The following is a 21,757-nucleotide window of genomic DNA, read 5'->3' as shown; positions in this document are numbered from 1 at the left end:
CACTGAACCCCAAATCACTCTTGACGGCTGTGTTGAATGTGTGTGATTACAGTTTCTCACAATTGTTAACACACGTTTTTTAAAACAATAACGGCCTTCTCAAAACTGCACAACGAAAACTGAAAACCTCACACACAAAATGCTAAACCTGACACTCCCTTTGCAAGATGACTCTTTGCCATCAAATTTCTTAACTGTTAACAAAATGGAACTCGTGTTTTCATTTGGTACACACAGCCATATTTTCAAATGACACACATATGCCATATATTGCGTACACACAACTAAGCATTTGCTGCACACTACCAAGTTATTTACAGCACACTGAAGTGCAAAATTGAAAACACAATCATCGAAATGGAACACACCATATGAATGACAATGACTCTGGAGAGTGAGCCATTTCTCCTTTCTATAAAATGTCTCAGTGTAGGCCTAATTTTTTCATAGTCAAACATAAAACAGCACACAAATATGCAGCAAAAAAAGGTTTATTTCGGTACACACAGAGAATAGTACAGTACTGTAAACCGGCCTGCTCAACCCCATAATTCCCCTGAAGAGTGAAGAAACCCTGACAATTGTATGGGTCAGCAGAACTGTTCCTCTTTATTCTTCTCTTTTACCCAGATATTCATTCAATCATAACTAAGTCTCACACCCAAACATCATATTGGTCTCTGTGATACATTTTTGACTCACATCTACAAAGGTGACTCAACATACCCACGTGAGAGACAGAAAAAAGATTAAAAGTCACTCGCATCACTTTTGGCGCCATCTAGGGATCAATGTCTGAAATACAATTGAGAACAACTGAGGTCAAATTGACTAAGAAATGACTTCTGGCATTTATTAATCTGACTTCTCATAACTCAATAGTGTCATTCTTCAAGAGCCAAGTTGCTGACATCTACACTAAATGTCTCATCTGGAAGGAGTCTTTATCCATGACATAATGGGAGTTCACGCTGAATGCACAACCAGTGTTCGCCTGGGGCAGAGCTGTTCGCCTTGGGGAGTGCATGAGGCACAGGGAAGGGAGTGGATAAGGGGTTGGCGGGTGGGTGGAAGCAGGAAGGGTTGGATGGAGTGAAACAAGCCTGCTGCTGCTGCTGCTGCTGCTGCTGTTCCTCTACAACACACTGTCGCTGACGCTCAAGAGCACAGCAGAGAAAGGAACATGTTCATCGGGGACTCGAATCATCAAGTAAGCCCGGATCGGAGCAGATAGGACGAAGACACTCAGCAGTGATGAACAGCTGCCAGGTTTGGGGTAAGATAACTGCTTTGTTTGTTGACTATCACACAACCTTCATTCACAGATGATGGACACCACCACATTTTCAAGATTTTAAGTTTCTCTGTATGACTTCTATAACTTAAATACAAACATGTCAGTCTGTCTGAGTGTTCCGATGTGTCTTATATACATATCATGGCTTCTAAGTGTGTTTATTTATCCAAACATATTCACATTCTGTAGATGGTACACTATCACTTTTAAAGGATTTAGACGTCTAAACAATCTCACTTATTTTTCTAACTTTTACCACGATGAGCCTCAGGAATCATTGTGAGACATTTGTCTGATATGAATGAGAAACACCTTCACAGAGTCTGCTCATGTTCAGTGAAGCACACAAATAAAAGTGTCTCATTATGCCTGAGGAATCTGCCTGGCTCAATGAGAACCAGTGTTTTTAGAGAAATTCTCAAAGGTACATTAACGTCTCTATATTAGCATCACCTCCTTTTTAAATATTTAGGGATATGTTTTTAATGATAGCCCTATGCTGACATCATTGCTGCAGAGTGGAACTGGCGGGCGGGGTTTCTCTCTCACAGGACCTCACACTGGCTCAGTGACCAGTTCATTACCCTGAAATCAAAAACACAATTGTTGTGTTCCGCTTGTTCCAGTCGTGTTTGTGTGGGTGAGTGTGCAGGAGTGGTTGTGTCCGTCCTGTTTATCTCATCATGTTTATAATCCCGTAGTAGACACACATTTTGTCTGATCTGCAGGCATCCTGCAGTTACAGACAACCTAATGTGTAATGACAAGGAGAGCATGTTGCAATGCTAAGACACACATGTTCAAAAGCCCCCTCCGACCAGAGACAGACAGCCAGCCAAGGAGCAGATGCAGGAATAACATTCTCACGCCCACGCGGGCAAATATGCAAAGAACAAGCATGTGTACTAATCCAAGCGACAAATCTTTCTTCATGCTCGAACTCCCCCAAGAGATTTGGCCAGAATGTGTCCATATTCAGGGTTTAATGTTCAATGGGGGTCTATACAGACAGTTTGATGTCCAATTTGTGTCCCTATCGAGTGTATGATGTTGATTATGTGTCCATATCAAGTGTTTGATGTTGATTATGTTTCCATATCGAGCATTTGGTGTCCAGTATGTGTCAATGTGGAGTGTTTGATGTGCAGGTTATGTTCATATGGAATGCTAAATGTCCAGTATGTGTCCATATCGAGTTTTTGATGTCCAATGTGTTTCCATATGGAGGGTTTAATGTCCAATGTGTCTCAATATGGACTGTTTGATGTCCAGTTTATATTCAAATGGAATGTTTGATGTCCATAGTGTTTCAATATGAAGTCGGTGATGTCCAGTGTATGTTCATATCGAGTTTCTGATGTCCAGTATGCATGAAGTGTGAAGTGTTAATGACCAGTATGTTGTCAAATGAAGTTTTGATGGTGTCTTTCTCTTTAGAAAAGACAGCAACACATGATAAGACCTCCTTTTGTGTAACATTAATGTGTTACACCTCTCTCTGCTCATGCTTGCTTCAAAATTAGACTCCCATAACAGGGAATGTGCTGGATGTTGTGTCATGACTTGGGAATGTTTTTGCAAAAAAAGAAGACTTGGAACAGTGATAAAGAATTTCATTCAGGGTCTCTCACGTGCAATTTAGCTGTGGATGAGAACATCAGCTTGCAAGACTGATTCCAAAAGCTATTGTTTCTAGTTACAAAAATAACATCTGGCCTCATGCTGTACTTGACACCATACCTAAGACTGTTTTCACAGCATTGTGAAAACTGATAACATGATCTCATCTCTGTTCAGAGACTGTTTGTGGGGCAGGCCATATTTTTCCAAAAGATAAATTAGAAGTTGGTAAAATTCTCTTGAAATTGTTGTTTTTATTCACAGAATCGAAGATGTGGCTGTCAATGGGGGTTGTGTGTCTGTTCCACTGTGTCGTTGGACAGCTGTTTGAGACCAAGCTGAAAGGAGCACCACGTCTAATCTGCAGTGTCCCCGGGTCACCGGGACTGCCTGGCAAACCTGGCGCCACCGGGCCCCCGGGAGCAGATGGGAATGTGGGTATCCCAGGAAGAGATGGCAGAGATGGCAGGAAGGGCGAAAAGGGAGAAAAGGGAGAAACAGGTATAATATGAAGCCTAGACAGATAAAGTGTCAGTTCATGTGTACAAATACACAAATGCCACCAGATTGTGCAAGAGAAAAGCTGGCACAGGAAACTTAAAACTGCTTACTGAACTATTAATGCTGTTGTTTAAAAGGTGGTAGACAAGCTTTATAGGATCTGTTTAGAATAGCACCCACTGAACGTGGAAAGATGAACAGGCCTCCAACTTATATATTTTTTGGTAATAGCTGGGAAGGGTCTTAACCTGCAGTGAATGTTTCCCTATAGATGCTGTACAATATGTTTTCACCCTGTTCCAACCCTTTCAGTTTATCAAGCTGTTGCTCACCGCTTAGTATACCTCTCATTTTGTTTTTAGATTAACCAGAATGTAAGTATTTTATTGGGTAAAGCTGGCTAAATATTGCTATGATATATGATGGCCTCTGCATGTCTCTTCCAGCAGAAATATTTGACTGATATCTTCAATGCAGGTCGACCGGCAATAAATCTCTCATTAATAAGATCTGCAATACTTGGGACACTTGGGACTAGCAAAAATGCAGAGAAATGTCCGACCAATCAGAATGAGCCGGACACTTGTAGGCACTTTACATTATAGCAAAACGCCTAGAAATGTCCCGACCAATCAGAATGAGCTGGACACTTCTAGGCACTTAACATTATAGCAAAACGCCTAGAAATGTCCCGACCAATCAGAAAGAGCCGGACACTTCTAGGCACTTATCATTGAGGCAAAAAAATCCCTAGAAATGTCCCACTCTTGGTGTTAGGGAAGTTCAATACGTGGGACACTTGTTGGCACTTTACATTAAAGCAAAATGCCTAGAAATGTCCCACACTAGTGGTTACGGAAGTGCAATACTTGGGACACTTTTAGACACTTATCATAGTAGCGAAATGCCTAGAAATGTCCCGACCAATCAGAATGAGCCGGACACTTCTAGGCACTTATCATTGAGGCAAAATGCCTAGAAAATGTCCCACTCTTGTGGTTAGGGATATACAATACATGGGACACTTGTAGGCACTTAACATTATAGAAAATGCCTAGAATTGTCCCACACTAGTGGTTCGGGAGGCGCAATACGTCACACACTTTTAGGCACTTATCAATGAGGCAAAATGACTAGAAATGTTCTTGTGGTTAGGGATCTGACCTGAGGTTTCCATTATGTGTCGAAACAGGAATTCAGACAAACAACCTCATCCTAACATGAAAGTACAAATTCAGCATTGCCTCCTGTTCTTGCAGAGACATATGGTGACTCACAGTGTTCCTAGCTCCAGGATATTTACTCTGACGATGTAATCAGCTGGATATAAGCCAAATGCGTGCTGTTACAATGTCAAAGTGGCTGTGTTCCACGCATAACTTAACACTTGACACACGGTGGGGATTGTATTTCCATTGAGTATATTTCTCATTGTATAGTTCAACAAGTGCATAACAGAAACTCATAGGGGATGATGCTTCAGAAATAATGACATCAACGCGATTTTTCATTTTCAGGGTGGAAGGGCAGGGTTGGCCCAACAGGTAAGATTGGAGGGCGAGGTGACCGTGGCCCTGCAGGGAAACGAGGCCCTACAGGAGCGAGTGGAGATGTGGGCCCATCCGGTGCTCTGGGCCGTGAGGGAGAGAAAGGGGACATGGGCGAACAAGGGCCACGTGGCACCGCAGGAGTCTGCAGATGTGGCAGCCTGCTACCTAAATCGGCCTTCTCTGTGGGAATCACCAGCAGCTACCCATTAGAGAAGACCCCCATCAAGTTCAATAAAGTCCTCTATAATGAGGGCGGACACTACAACCCACAGACGGGCAAGTTTATCTGTGCATACCCTGGCGTTTACTTTTTTTCATATGACATTACACTGGCAAACAAACACCTGGCTATTGGTCTGGTGCAGAATGGCCAGTTTCGCATCAAAACTTTTGATGGCAACACAGGAAATCATGACGTGGCCTCTGGTTCCACTGTGATTTACCTGAACCCAGAAGATGAGGTCTGGCTGGAAATCTTCTACCAGGACCAGAACGGTTTATTTGCAGACCCTAGTTGGGCCGACAGCTTGTTCTCCGGCTTCCTTCTCTATGCTGACACAAACTACTTTGACGCACTGGCAGAGGACTACTCGTGAAACCAGGACAACACAAAAACAAAAACCTCTAGTCACTGTTGTTTTCATAGTGTTATTACCCATATGTTATGGTCGAGCTATATTTTTATACAAATGTTTTTACTACTGGGACGTATTACTACAGAGACGTATCTACTGATTATATAATTTGATAAAGCTTGAATGAGTATCTGATATATTTGTTTTGTCCGGGAGTTAATATGTTAAATAAACGTTTTTTATACAGAGAGCTTGGTTTCCTTTAGAAAAAGACAAACTGAAACATTAGGGATACAAAAATATTGTGAAATATGATATGAAAGGTCAAAACAGTTGAGCAAACTGTTGTAGAATCTTGATATATTATTTTATATAACATGGAAATCCTGAGAAAATAGGGGTATAGTTTGCCATTCAGTGTTTTAATCTTCATCATTAAAATGTGTAATAACATGCAAACAGTCAAAGTTAACACTTTGATTAGTTGTACACAATATATAACCCTTCAATAGAATCCAAAAAGGAATTGATTCAATTGTAGAAATTGTATCCAAGATTCAGGTTCATTGTTGCAAAAAATTGGATATGAGCCTAAAGTTGCACTTGTAGAGTAGCGTGTGTCTCAAAAATGCTAAAACAAAAGTGTAATTTGAATGTAAACCAATTGTGGTAAATGGTGAATATGTTCCAAATAGGACAACAAAAAATGATATTTTGGTTGACATGCGGCATTGCTATGGCTCACTTGTGGCCCAGATCTGGCAAAAAAGAGCGGACGGGCCAAGTTCCAACATTCCATTGGGTACGTGGGAAGAGTGGGCTGTGGGCCAAATCCGTGCCCAAACTCTTTAGCTGTGGGGTTAGGAATATCTTACACCACAAAATACAATTAACTGCTTGTTATAGATGATGCTCAACCAGCAGGGACAAGTTCATAGAGAAATGCATTTGCTTCTTCTCGGACACCGTAGTGAACAACTCATTGCGTAGGACCAATGGGAAGCCAACACTGCAGAGAGCAGGGTTGTCTGCACCCGCGATTCTTAGCAGGGTGGGTTGAGCTGTAGTTTATGTGGTTACTAGGCAGCGGTAACGCTTCTGCTGACAGAGACATCTCGCTAACTCTGTGTGAAGTTACACTCCGGACCGGACACGGCACCAGGGGACCCGCCAGCTGGGAAGAACTACCACCGTCACCCTGGCGTCCTCAAGGTTCATGTCTACTCGGTTTTCTTTATAAAACACCTCTCACGTTAGCTGAGCGTCCCTGAAATGTAGCATTCAAAGCTAAGCTAGCTTTAGCTCTGTTTAAAAAGTACCTCTGTGTTCCAGCGACCTTAGAGAAAAGCTGCGGAAGAAGGGACGTGCTCTGCAAGATACTCTGGTAAAAAACCGACATGAGGACGACGTCCAGGTAAAGTTACACACAAAATGAAGTCTGACTTGTCTACTGTGCACTGATGGTAGCCATCATTCTGAATTGAAATGAACTAGAGTCCTCCCCAACATGAGAGACTCGGGTCAGACTCACAGTGAAGATGCTAACTGTTTAGCTCATATAATTATACTCGATAGGCTCTGGTTCCGTCCAAGTCGGGTGCAGGGAAACGACTAACCACAATGAAGGTTGGTGTGTGTGTGTTCTGTAGATGGTAGGAAGCTGTAGTCGCCCTCCTGTGTGCTGCAGGCTGCTCCACAGCTCATCCCCACTATCCCCCCCCCTCTATCTCCCCCCCCTCTTCCAGCTTATCTGAGCTAATAAGCAGTGAGGCAGTTCTGCTGTCGCTGTCTCTCTTCACTGTGTCTGTTCTTCTGCATCACCAGGAACTCCAAGACAGTGGGGAAGACATGGGAGAGACACTGAAACGCAGATTCAAGGAGCAGAGACGGAGGCGAAAAACAAAGGTACTTCATCGTATGTGTATGGTTTCCAAATGATTAGAAGTGATTGTAATTGCAGATGATACAAACCTACTCTGTAGTGGTAGGACCTTGGAACCACTGTTGGTTACTACATAGAGGGAACTATAAACTATTAAGAGTTGGTTTTATACAATAAATGAACACTGAACTCACCCACTCTATCAGATTTTAATCACTAGACTTTGTCCAATTTATGGACAAAGCCCCAATGAACATATTCTTCAGTATCCAAAGTTGACTCGATTGAGAAGAAATCAGCTTGAGCAAACAGGAAAAATTATTTTATAAACAATTACGGTTTTAACCAATACACAGAATCACTGTGTCCCAGTAAAATGAGTCAATTATTCGAGAATTGTGCAAAGGGACTGGAAATCTGTTTAACATTGTATAAGTTAAAACTAATGTTAAAAAATTACATGGGTATATGGAAGAGGTTGTCCTATTGCTGAAGTTTGTCCCATTCTTACTTTCATGTTTTCTTCGTTTGGTGTTTAAATCTAGCTCTGAAGCTGTATTTGTTACTCTATTATTAGCTTTATTTGTGTTTAAATGTTTATTTGACTTATTTTGGGTGAAATATGGCAACCTAAGCATAAAGCTTGAAGGAGTGTTTTTAACGGCACTCTGTCAATTCTCATTCCCTGATCCTCTAACTGTCTCCACTTAAGAGCTCTGACACTAAAAGTGCTAATCGCTGCTGCATTTCTTGCTAAATATTAGCTGCTTGAGCAGTCTTCAGCCCAGGAGTCCCACGATGAAGTGGAAGAGATATCCAGCGTCAAGCACCACAGTGAAAATGAGGAATCAGCTGAGCAGGCAGCAGAGCCAGTTGTTGGTTCCAGACCTCCAACTGGTTCTAAGAGAGGTAGGTGTTCCATGAATCTGTCTCACCTGATGCCTCAGTATGCTGAGCTGCATTTCTCAAAATACCGCCACAAAACAACCGTTTTTAAATAAAAAGGAAAAAAAATGACACTGAAATTTGGAAATATCTTGTATACGAATCTGAGATGCTGATGAAGAACATAATGTCAAAATTGGGTATAAGAAACAGACAATTCAGTCTCTCAGTAAATAGATTTGATAACCCCTGTCATGCATGTTTTAAAGTGTTTTTGTTGCACATACTACTTAAATGTAGCTATTTGGTTGTTTTGTTCACTTTTTGTTTATGCTCTTTACGGCACTGTTCTCGATAAACTTTACTTGTTTCTTTACAATACTGAAGTAATATGTTTAATTGTTGTTTCTTGTTGTGCTTCTGTTCATGTCTCTCCTCAGAAATGCAGCATACTACTGGCTCTCAGCATTTAGACAGCTCTGTCAAAAAATACTTGGAGGAGAGGCTGAGAGCCGCCATGGTAATTCCAATTAAATCTTTTCCACATAAATCAGCTTTTAGGTTTAAATAAGAATTTAAAAGATAGTGCTTACAAATCAATTTTTTTGATACAAATGTGAAATTCCTAATCCTTGAAGAAAAGTGTCAACGCATAATGAATGGCCTGTTTTGTTTCAGTCTAAAGGTCAGAGCCTTCAGCAGGAGGACGCGTCCCCAGAGCCAGCCAGTCGCTTACAGAGCTTTAGAGACAGAGACACTATAACAAGGTTTGACAGAGAGGTGAGTATGTTCCTCAATCCATCCATGATTATACCGCTGTGATACAGCCCTGCAATGTTATTTAACTCCCAGTGTTTTACAGGTTGAACCAGAAAAATCTGGAAGACATAATGTGCCTCCTGACATTAGCAACAGGGTCCAGTCACGAGAAGCAACAAGACAAGTAAGACATGGAAAAACCTGCAATCCTTTATGTACCATTCAATTATATCATTGTATTTATTTGTTCTTTTCAAATGCAGGCAGAAAAAGGACTCCCGACTGCTGAAGAAGCATACAAATTCTTTACGTTCAACTTTGAGCCAGATCCAGAACATGAGACAGAGAAGATTAACAGGAAAAGACAAAAACAGAATAAAACAACCCAGGACAGAGACGAAGAAGAGGGACATGAAGCTGAAGATCAAGAAGATGGTGACATAGATGAGGATAATCAGGATGAAAATGAAGACACCAACAATATTGTAAGAAAGTAGTAACTTGTAAGGTAGACTTATCCAATAATCTGTTGAGGTTTTATTTTATTGTGTGAACATCACAGAAACTGCAACTTCACAAAGTATATTAGGCTCAGTTCAAATTAAGACCTCTATTCATAGTGTCCATTCAGGTCATCTTTCTCCATGTGTATGTGTGTGTCCTAATTATTTCCACACGAAACGTAGGTTCTGTCTACCTCATATTCTTTGTCCTGCCTCAGAGTGAAGAAGTTCCTTTGGTTCGAGGTGAAGAGGAAGATTTATTCCTCATTGAAAAGTCATCCCAAGACTTCCTGGAAGTGAGGAAAGCACAGTATGTTGGGTATCAAAAACGTATCCAGAGAGAGAGCGAACGTGAGCTTTTCTTTACGCCAAGTTCTCGACCAGGTACTCTAATGCACTGAACCACATGATGAGCACCTACATCTCTTCAAAACTGATATTTCAGATTTAACATAATCAGGATAATCAATATATTTAAATGTTTTATTTATTGTTTTTACAGTGCCAACATCCATTAAACTGCCTGAAAACATGAGGCCCCGTTATCTTGAGGATGAGGGTCTGTATGTGGGAAAAAGACCCCCTATGGCCCAGACTAATGAGAACATTATGGAGAACCGCATTTTAAAAATGGAGGAGGTAATCTCAACCAACATATTAGACCGTTTAACTATGTCACTGCCTCTAAACCTTCCAGGAATTCTCTAAAATGCATTTTAATTCTTATAATTTATCAAGGGCAAGAAGTGGATCGGAGATGATGGCAGGATCATGGCTCTGCCGGACCCCATTAAGGAATCATCCACAAGACCCCCTCTATACCTCATGGAGGAGGACCTGGACCCTGCTCTCCAAACTGTATACAGAAAGGTCAGACACATGCCCACATGACTCCCAATTTGATTACCACATCCATTTACCAAATCTAAATCTGTTATGACCCCCTAAAAAGGCTCCTCAGAAGGAAGCAACATAATTCAGAGTCACTTAATAGCAGCAAAGATCTACATTTATTATTGAAGATCCATTTGGTCACACAGTTCAACACCTTTGCTGTTGCTATATCTGGTCTACCAGTCGTCTGTATAGAGGTGCGCGTATACCCATAGCTAAATCTTCTGTTTGCTTCGAAAGGTTTCTTATCTGATCTAAGGATATCTATGTTTATTCATGCAAACAAAACACGGGTGCTAAATATATTTCAATGTGATCATTGTTTTTCAAAATACTGAATGATTGATGAGGATTTCGATTCCCCAGGCAATAAAGTCCAAGTATGCAAATATGTACATAGCTGGTACAGCTGATCCTGAGGGAGACTACCAACTTGATGTGGATGTTTCTGGGCTGATCTTCTCCCATCACCCACTCTTCAGTCGTGAACATGTCCTGGGAGCCCGGCTAGCTCAGCTGTACGACCAGTACCTCACCAGGCAGCACAATAACCTGACGGGACACTTGACTGACAAGGTAATGTCACCAATCCTATAAAACGTCCTTAATTTTTCTTCCTTAAAACGTATTACTCAAATAGATCCCATATACAAATCGAGTGTTTTTTGTTTTTTTCTGTCCGCTGCAGTTGAATGGGTTGAGGAGCGCACTGCGGAATATCTTTGAGATCCACGACAGCCAGAGTCTCACTCAGGCCATGCAGCAGAGGATATCTGATTACAGTCTGGAGGTTCGGTGAGTTTCCCAGATCTTGTCTCTCCCATCTGTGTCCTGTCCAGACATCTATCTCTACTCTACTTTAGTCACTATGACTATCAATATTCCTGCTGCATGTTTGTCCCTCTTAATGCCGTAGAAATACTCGGCAGCTACGAGACAGCGAGCAGGAGAAAGACCGGACTCTGCTGAAGAACATAATTAAAGTGTGGAAGGATATCAAGGCCCTGAGAGAGTTCCAGAAGTTCAACAACACACCCTACAAGCTCTTCCTCAGAAAGTACTGCTCTTACATTTTGACCAAATACAATGTGATTCCAATATTCACGACCCCTCCCCTACAAATGCCTACTGGATAATGTATCTTTATCTTGTTAACCACAAATTCTTGTAATCTTGTGTCTAATGTTCTGTGTTTTCCACATCTGCTCCAGAGAGAATGTAGACCAGGCGTCAGATGAGAAGGTGTATGAGGATGAAATCTCTGCAGAAGTTGTGGAACTGGAGGCTGAGAGTGAGGAGGAATACCAACGAAAGCTGGCAGAGTACAAGAAACAGCTGGCAGAGTGGAAACTCTCAAGAAGAAAACAGGTGCCTAACTATTAAATATTTATCTGCATGGATTAGTTAGTGACACCTGAACATATTGTATTCTACTGCACAAACATTTTGTTTTAATAAAGGGTATTAATATCTTAAGCTTATAGAAAAAATCTGCATGGCCTTTTTGACTGTGTAAATATTAAAATATAGTGATACCAACACTTATATCTCTTTGTTTGCAGAAAGCCAAAAAGAAGAAGAGAAAAAAGAAGAAGAAGGGCCAGTTACAGGATGACACAGAAGAAGATGAAGACCAGGAGTTGACTGAATCAGAAGGGCCAGAGGAAGAAGACTGTCCAAAGCCAGAGCCTCCAGAGAGGCCAGATTTTGACTCTATAGAGCAGCAAGTCAGAGAGAAAGCTTTCAGGATACGCAGGAAACCAGGAGAGTCTGTCCTGATTCCTGAGCTGCATGCATCTGGAAACATCACGGCTAATGACCTCTGCCCCAGGTACGAGCACAATCATGGAGAAAGTCTGGGTTTCTTACAGAAGATTTGAACTTTGATTTCAGATTCACCTTTTTAGAAAAGATTTTATTTAACAAATCAAAGGATGCGAGCATAGTTTGTTTTACTTTGATGCTTCTGCCCGAAAAGACCGGCTGAAGCGATTCGCATTGCGATGCATTGAAGGTTGTTTGAAAGTTATTTGTTTTCTAATTTATAACTATACTTAGCATTTGATAGCGGGAGAAAATTATCCCTGGCCCTTTGAACTCAATAAGCACAAACAGTTTTGATAATTTTTGATTTTCATCTGAAAGCGATGGTGTCTAGTTTTGAAAAAGTTATAACGCTAATATCTTGTGTCTTATCTGGGATCATGGGAGCATGCTCAGTGTTAACTATTGTTTTTGTTGATGTTGAACAAACAGATTCTTCCATAGTTAAAGATTTGTGTTGAAAAAGTTACTTTAGCACACCTAGTATTAACATGTGTTTTTTGTGATCCGATCACAAGTGAAAAGTGTATGCGTTCACAGCTGTCTGTGTCGGCGAGAGAGAGAAAGAGGAGTCAGGAGAGTCTGAATGAGACTCATGCAGCTGTGCTGTGATGAGAGAGCCAAGTCAGTGGGTTCCAATGATAAGCAGAGCCAGGCAAGGAGACCAAGGTGAGAGGGAGAGATGGCTGCAGCAGATGAGGGTGAGCAGGTTGCCAGGTTTGATAGCTGGACAAGTGAAGTGGTGAGTCTGAGCTGGGTATTAATGGCAGGCATAATCTTTGAGTGGTAGCTGGTAACCTGGTGGCTGGTGACCTTACTCCAGCACACTGTGACGCTTAAGCACTGACCTCTAGAGCCCTACTTAATCTGTGTTATGCTGTTTTAAAAGTGCGATTCTCCTCCTGATTCTGTTATTATGTCACTGGCTGGGACTGGCCACCATCAGAAAAGACATTTGGCAACCAGCCCCGATCAAAGGTTTCTTGCCAACGGGCCTAACAACCTTCTTTGGAGGACATCTAACTAACTTCTTCTCGTCTGTCACATGATAAACTTCCTGTGTACTTGAAAATCGGAAAATGATCTCACTCCCTGGCAGATATCTCACTAGTATTTTGACAAAAGTAACACTCAAAGATGGACTGCACTTTCACTGTGGATGCTTTTGTTTTCTCTTTTGTTGTAGGGCTGAAGTAGCTCGAAGAGAAGATGTTGCAAAACGCTCTCTTTTCATCAAGATCCTGTACAATGGCAAAGAAGTTTCCCGAACTGACAGCCGCTCCCTGAACACTGATTTCAGAGTGCACTTTGGACAGATTTTCAACCTCAAGATAGTCAATTGTCCTCAAAGCATCAATTTGCAGGTACTGTACAGGAACGTGTTCTATCGCTGATAAATAGCCCCAGGAGAAGTTTTCTTTTCTCACCATCTCCATATGTGGACGGTTTGCGAGCAGGTGTTTGAAGAGCTTGGATCATCGTGTTCCCTCCTGACTCAAGTGTTCGTCCCAGTGCCAGAACCTTCTGTCTTAACGGGAAGCGTCCTTCTTGAGGAATTCGAGTTCAGCAGCAACCAGAGAGTGATGTTTGACCATGAAGGAGTTGGAAGTGGTAAATGTCTCCATTTGACGACTGTTCAGATGTGAAACACTGTGCCTCAAAAATGCCTTTCATTTCAGTAACACACTATTTATTTATTGTCTGTCTGTGTCTGGCTTGTCAGATGTCCCCCTGTCCTTCGAGCCTGATGGGAGTAACAAACAGACCCTGCTGACCTCTGGTAAACTCTCCTGTTGTGTTTCCTGGGGTATTGGGGAGGATGATGTACCACTCGCCCCTCCTGTGTCTCAACAACCTGCTGGCATACACAGGTAATATCACTTCTAATGCAGTATTGGTGGTCATGTGGTTATGTTTGACAGTTTGGTCATTGCACTCACTTACTGTGACATTAACACGATGCCTCGCACTTTCATGAGATGACATGGTGAAGTCAAAATTAGTTGTGGGTTCATGCAGGTCACAAAGTCACAGTGCTTCGTCTGTCAGCAGCAGATCTCTATTCCACCCCACATCAGCTGATGGGTCAGCTGATCCCCTCTGTCACTAGTTTGAACACTTTCACTCCCTGTCTCTGTTTTAGTGGCCTGGGCCGTCTTGATGCTGTCACATCTATCGGGGCATCTGGACTCTATGACATGAAAAAAATTGGGGAGTGGGCCACGCAGTCACGATTGGACCCCAACGACCCAAAAAATGCTTCTATCATGCAGCTGCTAAAAGTGGGTGCCACAACACAGAGCTGTTCAAACATCTCAATGATCCTGGAGAATTCAAGTTTCTCATTTTTGTAACTTTGTTACTTTTGTTCACAAGGTGGCCAGAAGTGGAGAGGTGACAGCTCCAGATTACTTCAGACTAGAGCAGCTCCAGGAGGAGTTTAACTTTGTGACTGATGAAGAGTTGGAGGGGTCAAAAAGATTTCGCCTGCTCAGGCTCAGGAACCAAGAAGTTGCAGAGTTTCGCAGTTACAAATGTGTTCCTGGTCTGGAGAGGGAGGTCTCTGATAAAGTGTTCCAGGTCAGTCTTCCAAATATTTACATGTCATAGAATGTTATGGATATGGCAAAAAGAGGATATCTTTGCTCTATGTGAGGTAATTGTTTTTCTTTGGTCAACATTATCGCAGGAGTATGAAAAGAGACTGAAGGATGGAGAGATTATTGACACCAAGGAACATCTGGATTCACACAGAGCTTTAGTTGCCAAATACCTTCAGAAGGTGAATAAACACACCAGATGTAAACATGTTTTTACCTCAGTGTTCTGCTCATGATATCTTCACATATTCTGGCATTTACCCACAGATCCGAGAATCAGTCATCAACAGATTTCTTCTTGCCAAGCATCATTACCTCCTGTCTGACTTGGTGATCGAAGAGGAGATTCCAAGCATCGGGTAAATAGTCCTGTTGGCATTATTAATTCACTAAATAGTCTGTCTCACTTTTAAATCCCAGCTCTCTGTCTTCTAAATGGGATTCATTTCTGTTTGTGAGATGCATGTTAATGCTTACTCCCTCTTTCCAAACAAATTAAAAAGCTACAAAGTGTGTGTAAACTGTTGGATAAGCAGCTAAATCAACTTATCAGATTGACGAGGCACATATAAATCCCCAGGGTGACGTACGTTGTTTTTATTTGGCTTAATGCTGCATCAGCCTTTTGAATCTTGAGCTCCACACTGCACTGATACTGTTTTCTGGAACTGTTTAAGGTGGTTCTTCATTCCTTAATGGCGTCTGAGTAGATTTCTACATTGTGATGCACGTCAACACCAGTCACGCTATCGGTTGGGAGGCACATGTTGTTTATTATTGAAAGTGAATGTTAAAATGTCTTCTGTTCCAATTTCCTTCTGCTCTCTTGCTCTGCGTTTTAACAGTGGTGCAGGTCCGGGGTATGCGCTTAGAGTTTCTTTCTTTTTCTCCCACCCTATGTGTTTTTGTTTCTCCCTTTAGTTGGAAACCTGAGTAGCACCGTAGAAACAAGTCGACTCGTGCAGTAGTTACTCTGTGTTCCTCGTGTAATTTGAAAATATTTTAATGCATAGATCATCTATGATGTGATATGTATTACAAAAGAGTTGTTCTGTTCTCAATTTTAATATTGCATTAGTTCTGTACTGGTCCCATGTGCTAACAGCTCTTTCTTTGCCATCAGAGGTCACAGGAGATAAACACTCTACTCATGACTATTGTGATTGTAAAATTACAAATACCTGGACGGGCTTAAGTGTTGGTGGCAATAATCCCACACTCTCAATGAAAACGTTTTTGTGATCGGTAGATAAATTCATATAGTCTGTCTGATGCCATTTCAATTGATTGGTTAACACAAGGCGTTTCTTGTGACACTCAGGATCCTAGGAATCAATCTTTTCAAGCTGGCTGAATCCAAGCGGCCGCTGAAACCTCAGAGGAAAGAGAGGAAGAAGGTGACCGCTCAGAATCTGTCAGATGGAGACATCAGACTGCTGGTCAACATCATCCGGGCCTATGACATTCCCGTCCGCAGACCCCACAGCAAGTCAGTGTTCAGCACACCCACTCGTGTTGAGAGTACCGCAGGGGGGAATGAAAGTCCTGGTTTCCCCCAGAAATGTCGATGAAAATCCTGATTTTGTTTTGATGATTTTGCAGGATTAGGAGGTAATATTGAACTTTGTTTTTTATTTTAGTAAACCAGGACAATCAACTCCGAGTGTCATCCAGGGCAACGACTGGCTGATCGGACAGGTATAATACACCGCAAACTTTTCTCTAGATCTGGCAGCAATTTAATCTGTATGATCAATATTATATATGTCTTTAATGTGTGATTTTTGTAATGTAGGTACAAGTGCGGCCATTTGTGGAGGTTTCCTTCCAGCGCACAGTACTTCAAACCACCACAGCAGATGGACCAAACCCCTGTTGGAATGAGGAGCTCCAGTTGCCATTTAGGTGAGCAACAGTGTATTTCATGTAGGGTGACTACCAGGTGTCCTGTTTAATGTGGGACTGCACAGCGTTTATGTCTCTGTGAAGAACCTAACACAGCGAGACACACAAGAAAAAAGAGTCTAAATGTTTTTAATTAATGAGTTGGATTTTGAAATTTGAATTTGTAAACTGGCTTTCTCCTCTACAGTGCCCCAAATGGTGACTACAGCATTGCCAGCTTGCAGTCAGCCAAAGATGAAGTCTTCATCAGCATATTTGATGAGTTGGTTTATGAAACTGGAGTTGTGAGTAAACTGCTCTGACTTTATCTTTCTCTCATCTCACTCACAGTGTTTATGCAAGTACATGTTCCTGTAACTGCAGTATTTAACTTTTTAGAGTGACAAAGATGGCGGGAAATCGATTCACACCCGAGCAGAGAAGCACTGGCTAGGCTCTGTCAAGATTCCCTTCAGCACTATTTATTCTCAGTCAAGGGTGAGAGTACATTTTGTGGGTGTGTGTGTGTGTTTTAACGGATGCTTTGGCCTTAACAAAATGCCCACGGACTGATTTTGTTTTGTTTTTCTTCTTTTGACCATCTGGCAGATTGATGGAACATTCAAGGTGAACACACCGTCGGTGCTGCTGGGATACAGTAAGGAGCGGAGCCATGGCACTAATGGTGGTTACGATATGCGAAGCCTGAGCGAGGGAGCATTTATCACAGTGTTCATCACCATCGAACCTCAGCTGGTGCCTGGGGAGCCCATCAGGGAGAAGGTGAGTCGTGTCTAGGAACTCAAGCATGGGATTGTGTCTGCTTTTTAGTTTTCAATCAGCATCCTTGTTCACTTATTTATTTTTTCAGATTTTAACATTGATGTCACATCTAGTTCATATAATATAGATGTATTTATTTGACCAAATAGCTTCCATATTAAAATATTAATTTTCCCTTATGTTTTCCTTTTTGTCGCTGACTTGATTTTGCTCTGCTGCATGCACTAGTTAAAGGAACTGCAGGTAAAAGTTCACAAGGACACTCATTAGAATTTTTTTTTTTTTTACCTAATTCACCCATTCATGACCACATCACTCTAATGAAGTATTGAGTAATTCAGATAGTTCTGACCTGTATTTACCTGCAGTTACGTTTTGACCTTGTTGTGCAGTTTGACAGCCAGGAGGATGAGCACTTACTTCAGGCCTCAGAGAGATTTGAGAGGGATGCTGCCCAGCGATATCCGGACAGACCCGTCATTACCACTGTCATAGACCTCAATGGGAAAACGGTCTTCATCACACGATATATTCGACCGCTCAACCCCCCACAGGAGTTACTGGATGCATTCCCTAACAACCCCCAGGAAGCCACGGTCAGTGTGATTGAACTGAGTATATAGAAATGTGCAGGGCTGACCTAGGCCAATATCGTGTTCTTTTAAGTATAAAAAAAAAAAAAAAACATTTGAATTCTGCAGCCATAATAAAAGTCATTACCTGTGGACAAAATTCAAGGAATTGGCGACAGAGTTTACCCAGAGATTTCCTCCACACATGCACAACACAGCGAGAGCTTCACTGCACAGAAATAAATCCTCTGCATTATTCAGGCGATAGGTGGAGCGGCCAGATGCAGCAGGCAAAGCATTACAGACTGGATTTCTTTCGGACATTATTCCATGAGGTCAGGCGGAGAAAGTTTGCAGCGAGCGTCTCACTCCCTCATTTACGTTCACACATTGACCTCCTCCAGAGAAAATACAGAGGACCTGCGGAGTTCATTGCATGTCTGCAAGGAGACCACAGTCTGAAAATAGAGCAGGAATGGCACAAGCAGAGCTCTGCCCAGAGAGGACAGGCTGTGCTTTCAATATGATGAGGGAGCCATAGAGACAGAATTAAACTTTATACACAATATGAAAACTCCAGAAACATAAGGGATTCCATGAGGAGAATTTGATCAATATTGCTAAGAATTGCTTTAGGGACTGTATGAGTGAACGTAAATATCTGAGTGAGAGGCTCCAGATTTTCTGCAGACTCTCTCCATCTTGTCCCTAGTATACTGTCCGCAGAAAGTCTGAAGGGGCCGATATGAGAACACAGCAGGAGTTCCTCCATAGGTTTCATGATCTGCCTGCGGCACCACCAGTCACCTGAATGCTCCGGAGATTTGTAATGTGAACACGTCTGAGAAAGTCTGAACCCAATTCTCCGGACCTTTTTTGGATGTCATGTCTGAAAATGGCCTAATTGTGCTTAATATATGCAACACATGTGCGTGTCATACCAATAAAGTATGTTTGAAATGGAAAGAGGCTGCTCAGATGCCTGTGTTTCTTATTGACTCCACTGACTCTGTCCCTACACAGGCCCTGGTTGCCCGGTTTGTTTCGCTCATCCCATCTCTGCCAGACAGAGTTTCCTTTTCTGGTGTCTGTGACCTGTGGAGCACCTGTGATGTGAGTGAACTCTCTTTGAGATATTGGGACTGTAAAAGCAGGTAATCGCCTGCCTTACAGTACCTTGTTTCCTCTTCCTGTTTGTAGCAATTCCTCACCCTCCTAGCAGGAGATGAAGAGGAACATGCTGTCCTGTTGTGCAACTACTTTCTGTCAATGGGCAAGAAAACCTGGCTCATCATTGGCACTGCTATACCAGAGGTGGGTTACATTTCTTTTTGAAATATGGAGATTTTAACATGCGTATTATTAATCTTTAAAATGTTTTTAATCACATTTTTCATTAGTTAGTAAGCTTCGTAGTCCTGCTCAGATTTTCTCATGTATAGAAAAATAACATAACTTTTGAGGCCTAATTCAGCAGCTGTAAACTTTTTTAATGTTTCATTTCTTAGGGCCCCACAGCGTACGTCCTGACCTATGAGCAGAGCCGCTACCTGATATGGAATCCCAGCAGTGGTCAGTACTATGGCCAGTATGATACCTTTTGCCCACTGCAGACAGTTGGTTGCCTGGTCAATGCTGACAATGTGAGTGAGAGAGACACTATATCACATTCTTCACAATGTGACACTTCACTCATTAATTATTTCCTTTTGTTTGCTGTGACTAATTATATGTCTTGTGACATATAGGTTTGGTTAAATGTTCAACAATACACTGCACCAATGAGGATAAGTTTTGACACCACAAAAGCAAATTTGTGGAAGCCCTTTTTCTCCCGCTCGTTCTCCCACCCTGGACTGTCCAGTGTACAAGTGAGTGTTCAGCATAGTCTTAAAGTATTTTTTTTTTTATGGCATCAATATTTCCACTAAATCGAGTTGTCTTTAGCAAGGGGAGCTGGTGTATCGACGCACAGACAGAGCAGCTGCAGCTGAACTTCAGGACAGGCAAGTTGTGGCAATGGATTTTGTTCTTGAAATGTTTGTTACTTGATTTTTCTTAAGACAAAATGCATCTCTTTCCACACAGAATTGAGAAGATCCTGAAGGAGAAGATCATGGAGTGGCGTCCTCGTCAACCAACCCGCTGGAACCGCTATTGCACCACCACCCTCAAACAATTCCTGCCCAAACTGGAGCTGAGTGGGGGGCGCGACGTGGCTGAGGGGCACCGCCATGAGTTGCAGAGCTTGCTGGGAGACAACAGGGTAAGTCTGAAATGGGTGTCTCTCTAAACTGTGTGATATAATCAGATAATAATCAATCTGTCATCATCTGCTTTGTAAAAGCTGGAGGAAAACATATGATCTCACTCTGACAGATTCATATCATAAATTAACTCTAATACTGCACATGTTTCTTTTTAGATTGCAGGATTCCCCTTGCATCTGCCCTTCTCTGAGATTCGTCCCATCGTAGAGGCAGTGCACAGCACTGGAGTTCACAATATCCAGGCATCAAATGTGGAGTTTGCCCTGGCTGTGTACGTGCACCCTTACCCTAATAATGTCCTATCTGTGTGGGTGTACCTGGCCTCACTGGTCCGCACATGAGACACTGATCTCCCTGTATACGCTGCTTTGATAGATGAATGAACTATAGTCAGAGTGAAGCTCATTACATATTATGTTTCCACACCACTGTAAGATATTATTTGTACAAAATGTTGATCAGGTTAATATTAAAACCTATTTTGTTATGAGTTGAATATCTTTATGAGTTGGATATTTAGCTGCCAACTCTTCCTCTCTCCACTGTGAGCAACTTGTTGAGGTGTAACCAGAGAGGAAGCCTATTTAAAGCACTTGATGGTGACCTGTCCACGGGGTAGATTTATTACACAAGCAATTTTAAAGGATTAATATCTTTGGCAAAGACTTGTCCACAAGGCAAATTAGGGAATTCATATTTTTTGTATTTGCAAAATCGATGTGCATGCTAGGCATGCAAATTTTATATTTTGTAATAGATTTCATGTACTTGTATAAGATGAAATTGTGATGCCAATTTCTTTTGAATAAAAAGCAAAGTCATTGCTGGTCTTTCTGAGATTTGGTACCTGTAGATGCCCATAAAACATCTAGTATATGAGAAGGGAAAAGAAAAGAAAATTTGCACTTTGAATTTGATATCTTAAAATTTCTTGCATTATTTTCTTGCACTGTGGTTCAGCCCATCCAAAGTATAGGAGGGCTGCACACTTCCAGCAGCTCAGACGAGCAGATGGGGAAGACCACCCTTCGGCAACGGTCAGTAGGCCGGGCCAACATCAATTCAAGCCAGCTTCCTGGAAAATACAAGGGTTGGTCTTTTAGCTTCATCTTGTACACAAGGGTAATGTGACCACTGAATGTAAGTGAAAGCTCCTCTTCAGCCATAAGCAGGATGGAAGCAAGAAAAGGCCAGGCTGGTGATGGATCTGAGGGACTCTGCTGATGAGTCTTTGAGAGACATACACAGACTTATGGAAGCTTCTGGTTAAGAAGGCGGGACAAGATTCAGACAGATCCTTGTTCACTGCCCACAACAATGGAATGTTCCGGGATGAACAGCTGATGATCCCGCAGCCA

The 21,757-nt window shown here is 42.0% G+C and overlaps 2 protein-coding genes across 2 annotated transcripts; both read left to right on the top strand.

The window, feature by feature from the left end:
- The first annotated feature begins 1,051 nt into the window (after positions 1–1,051).
- Positions 1,052–5,791, top strand: LOC128448025 (complement C1q tumor necrosis factor-related protein 7). The gene is made up of 3 exons (XM_053430545.1): positions 1,052–1,276; positions 3,182–3,418; positions 4,936–5,791. The coding sequence occupies exons 1-3, from the start codon at positions 1,255–1,257 to the stop codon at positions 5,562–5,564; spliced, it is 888 nt and encodes a 295-aa protein (XP_053286520.1). The 5' UTR covers positions 1,052–1,254; the 3' UTR covers positions 5,565–5,791.
- Positions 5,792–6,563: 772 nt separating this feature from the next.
- On the top strand, positions 6,564–21,229 carry cc2d2a (coiled-coil and C2 domain containing 2A). Its single transcript, XM_053430557.1, has 37 exons — positions 6,564–6,755; positions 6,876–6,957; positions 7,368–7,448; positions 8,190–8,334; positions 8,751–8,830; positions 8,989–9,090; positions 9,173–9,253; positions 9,333–9,554; positions 9,791–9,956; positions 10,075–10,211; positions 10,311–10,442; positions 10,833–11,042; positions 11,155–11,261; positions 11,383–11,523; positions 11,678–11,834; positions 12,029–12,297; positions 13,477–13,654; positions 13,748–13,901; positions 14,014–14,161; positions 14,434–14,572; positions 14,667–14,870; positions 14,980–15,072; positions 15,158–15,249; positions 16,212–16,379; positions 16,531–16,588; positions 16,686–16,795; positions 16,983–17,079; positions 17,174–17,272; positions 17,384–17,557; positions 17,950–18,153; positions 19,153–19,242; positions 19,330–19,443; positions 19,638–19,772; positions 19,878–20,000; positions 20,077–20,135; positions 20,218–20,395; positions 20,555–21,229. The coding sequence occupies exons 3-37, from the start codon at positions 7,392–7,394 to the stop codon at positions 20,738–20,740; spliced, it is 4,809 nt and encodes a 1,602-aa protein (XP_053286532.1). The 5' UTR covers positions 6,564–6,755; positions 6,876–6,957; positions 7,368–7,391; the 3' UTR covers positions 20,741–21,229.
- The last annotated feature ends 528 nt before the right edge of the window (positions 21,230–21,757 follow it).

The sequence above is a fragment of the Pleuronectes platessa genome, chromosome 9, assembly GCF_947347685.1.
Source record: "Pleuronectes platessa chromosome 9, fPlePla1.1, whole genome shotgun sequence".
In the NCBI taxonomy this organism is placed as follows: domain Eukaryota; kingdom Metazoa; phylum Chordata; class Actinopteri; order Pleuronectiformes; family Pleuronectidae; genus Pleuronectes; species Pleuronectes platessa.
This window is presented reverse-complemented; position numbering and strand designations above follow the sequence as displayed.

Bases quoted from the DNA above. Each gene is read 5' to 3' on its own strand.
- cc2d2a (XM_053430557.1), top strand. From the start codon at position 7,392: ATGGGAGAGACACTGAAACGCAGATTCAAGGAGCAGAGACGGAGGCGA. The intron at 9,555-9,790 runs GTAAGAAAGTAG...GTCCTGCCTCAG, and splicing joins ATGAAGACACCAACAATATT to AGTGAAGAAGTTCCTTTGGT. The intron at 9,957-10,074 runs GTACTCTAATGC...TTGTTTTTACAG, and splicing joins TACGCCAAGTTCTCGACCAG to TGCCAACATCCATTAAACTG.
- LOC128448025 (XM_053430545.1), top strand. From the start codon at position 1,255: ATGAACAGCTGCCAGGTTTGGG. The intron at 1,277-3,181 runs GTAAGATAACTG...TTTTATTCACAG, and splicing joins GAACAGCTGCCAGGTTTGGG to AATCGAAGATGTGGCTGTCA. The intron at 3,419-4,935 runs GTATAATATGAA...TTTCATTTTCAG, and splicing joins GGGAGAAAAGGGAGAAACAG to GGTGGAAGGGCAGGGTTGGC.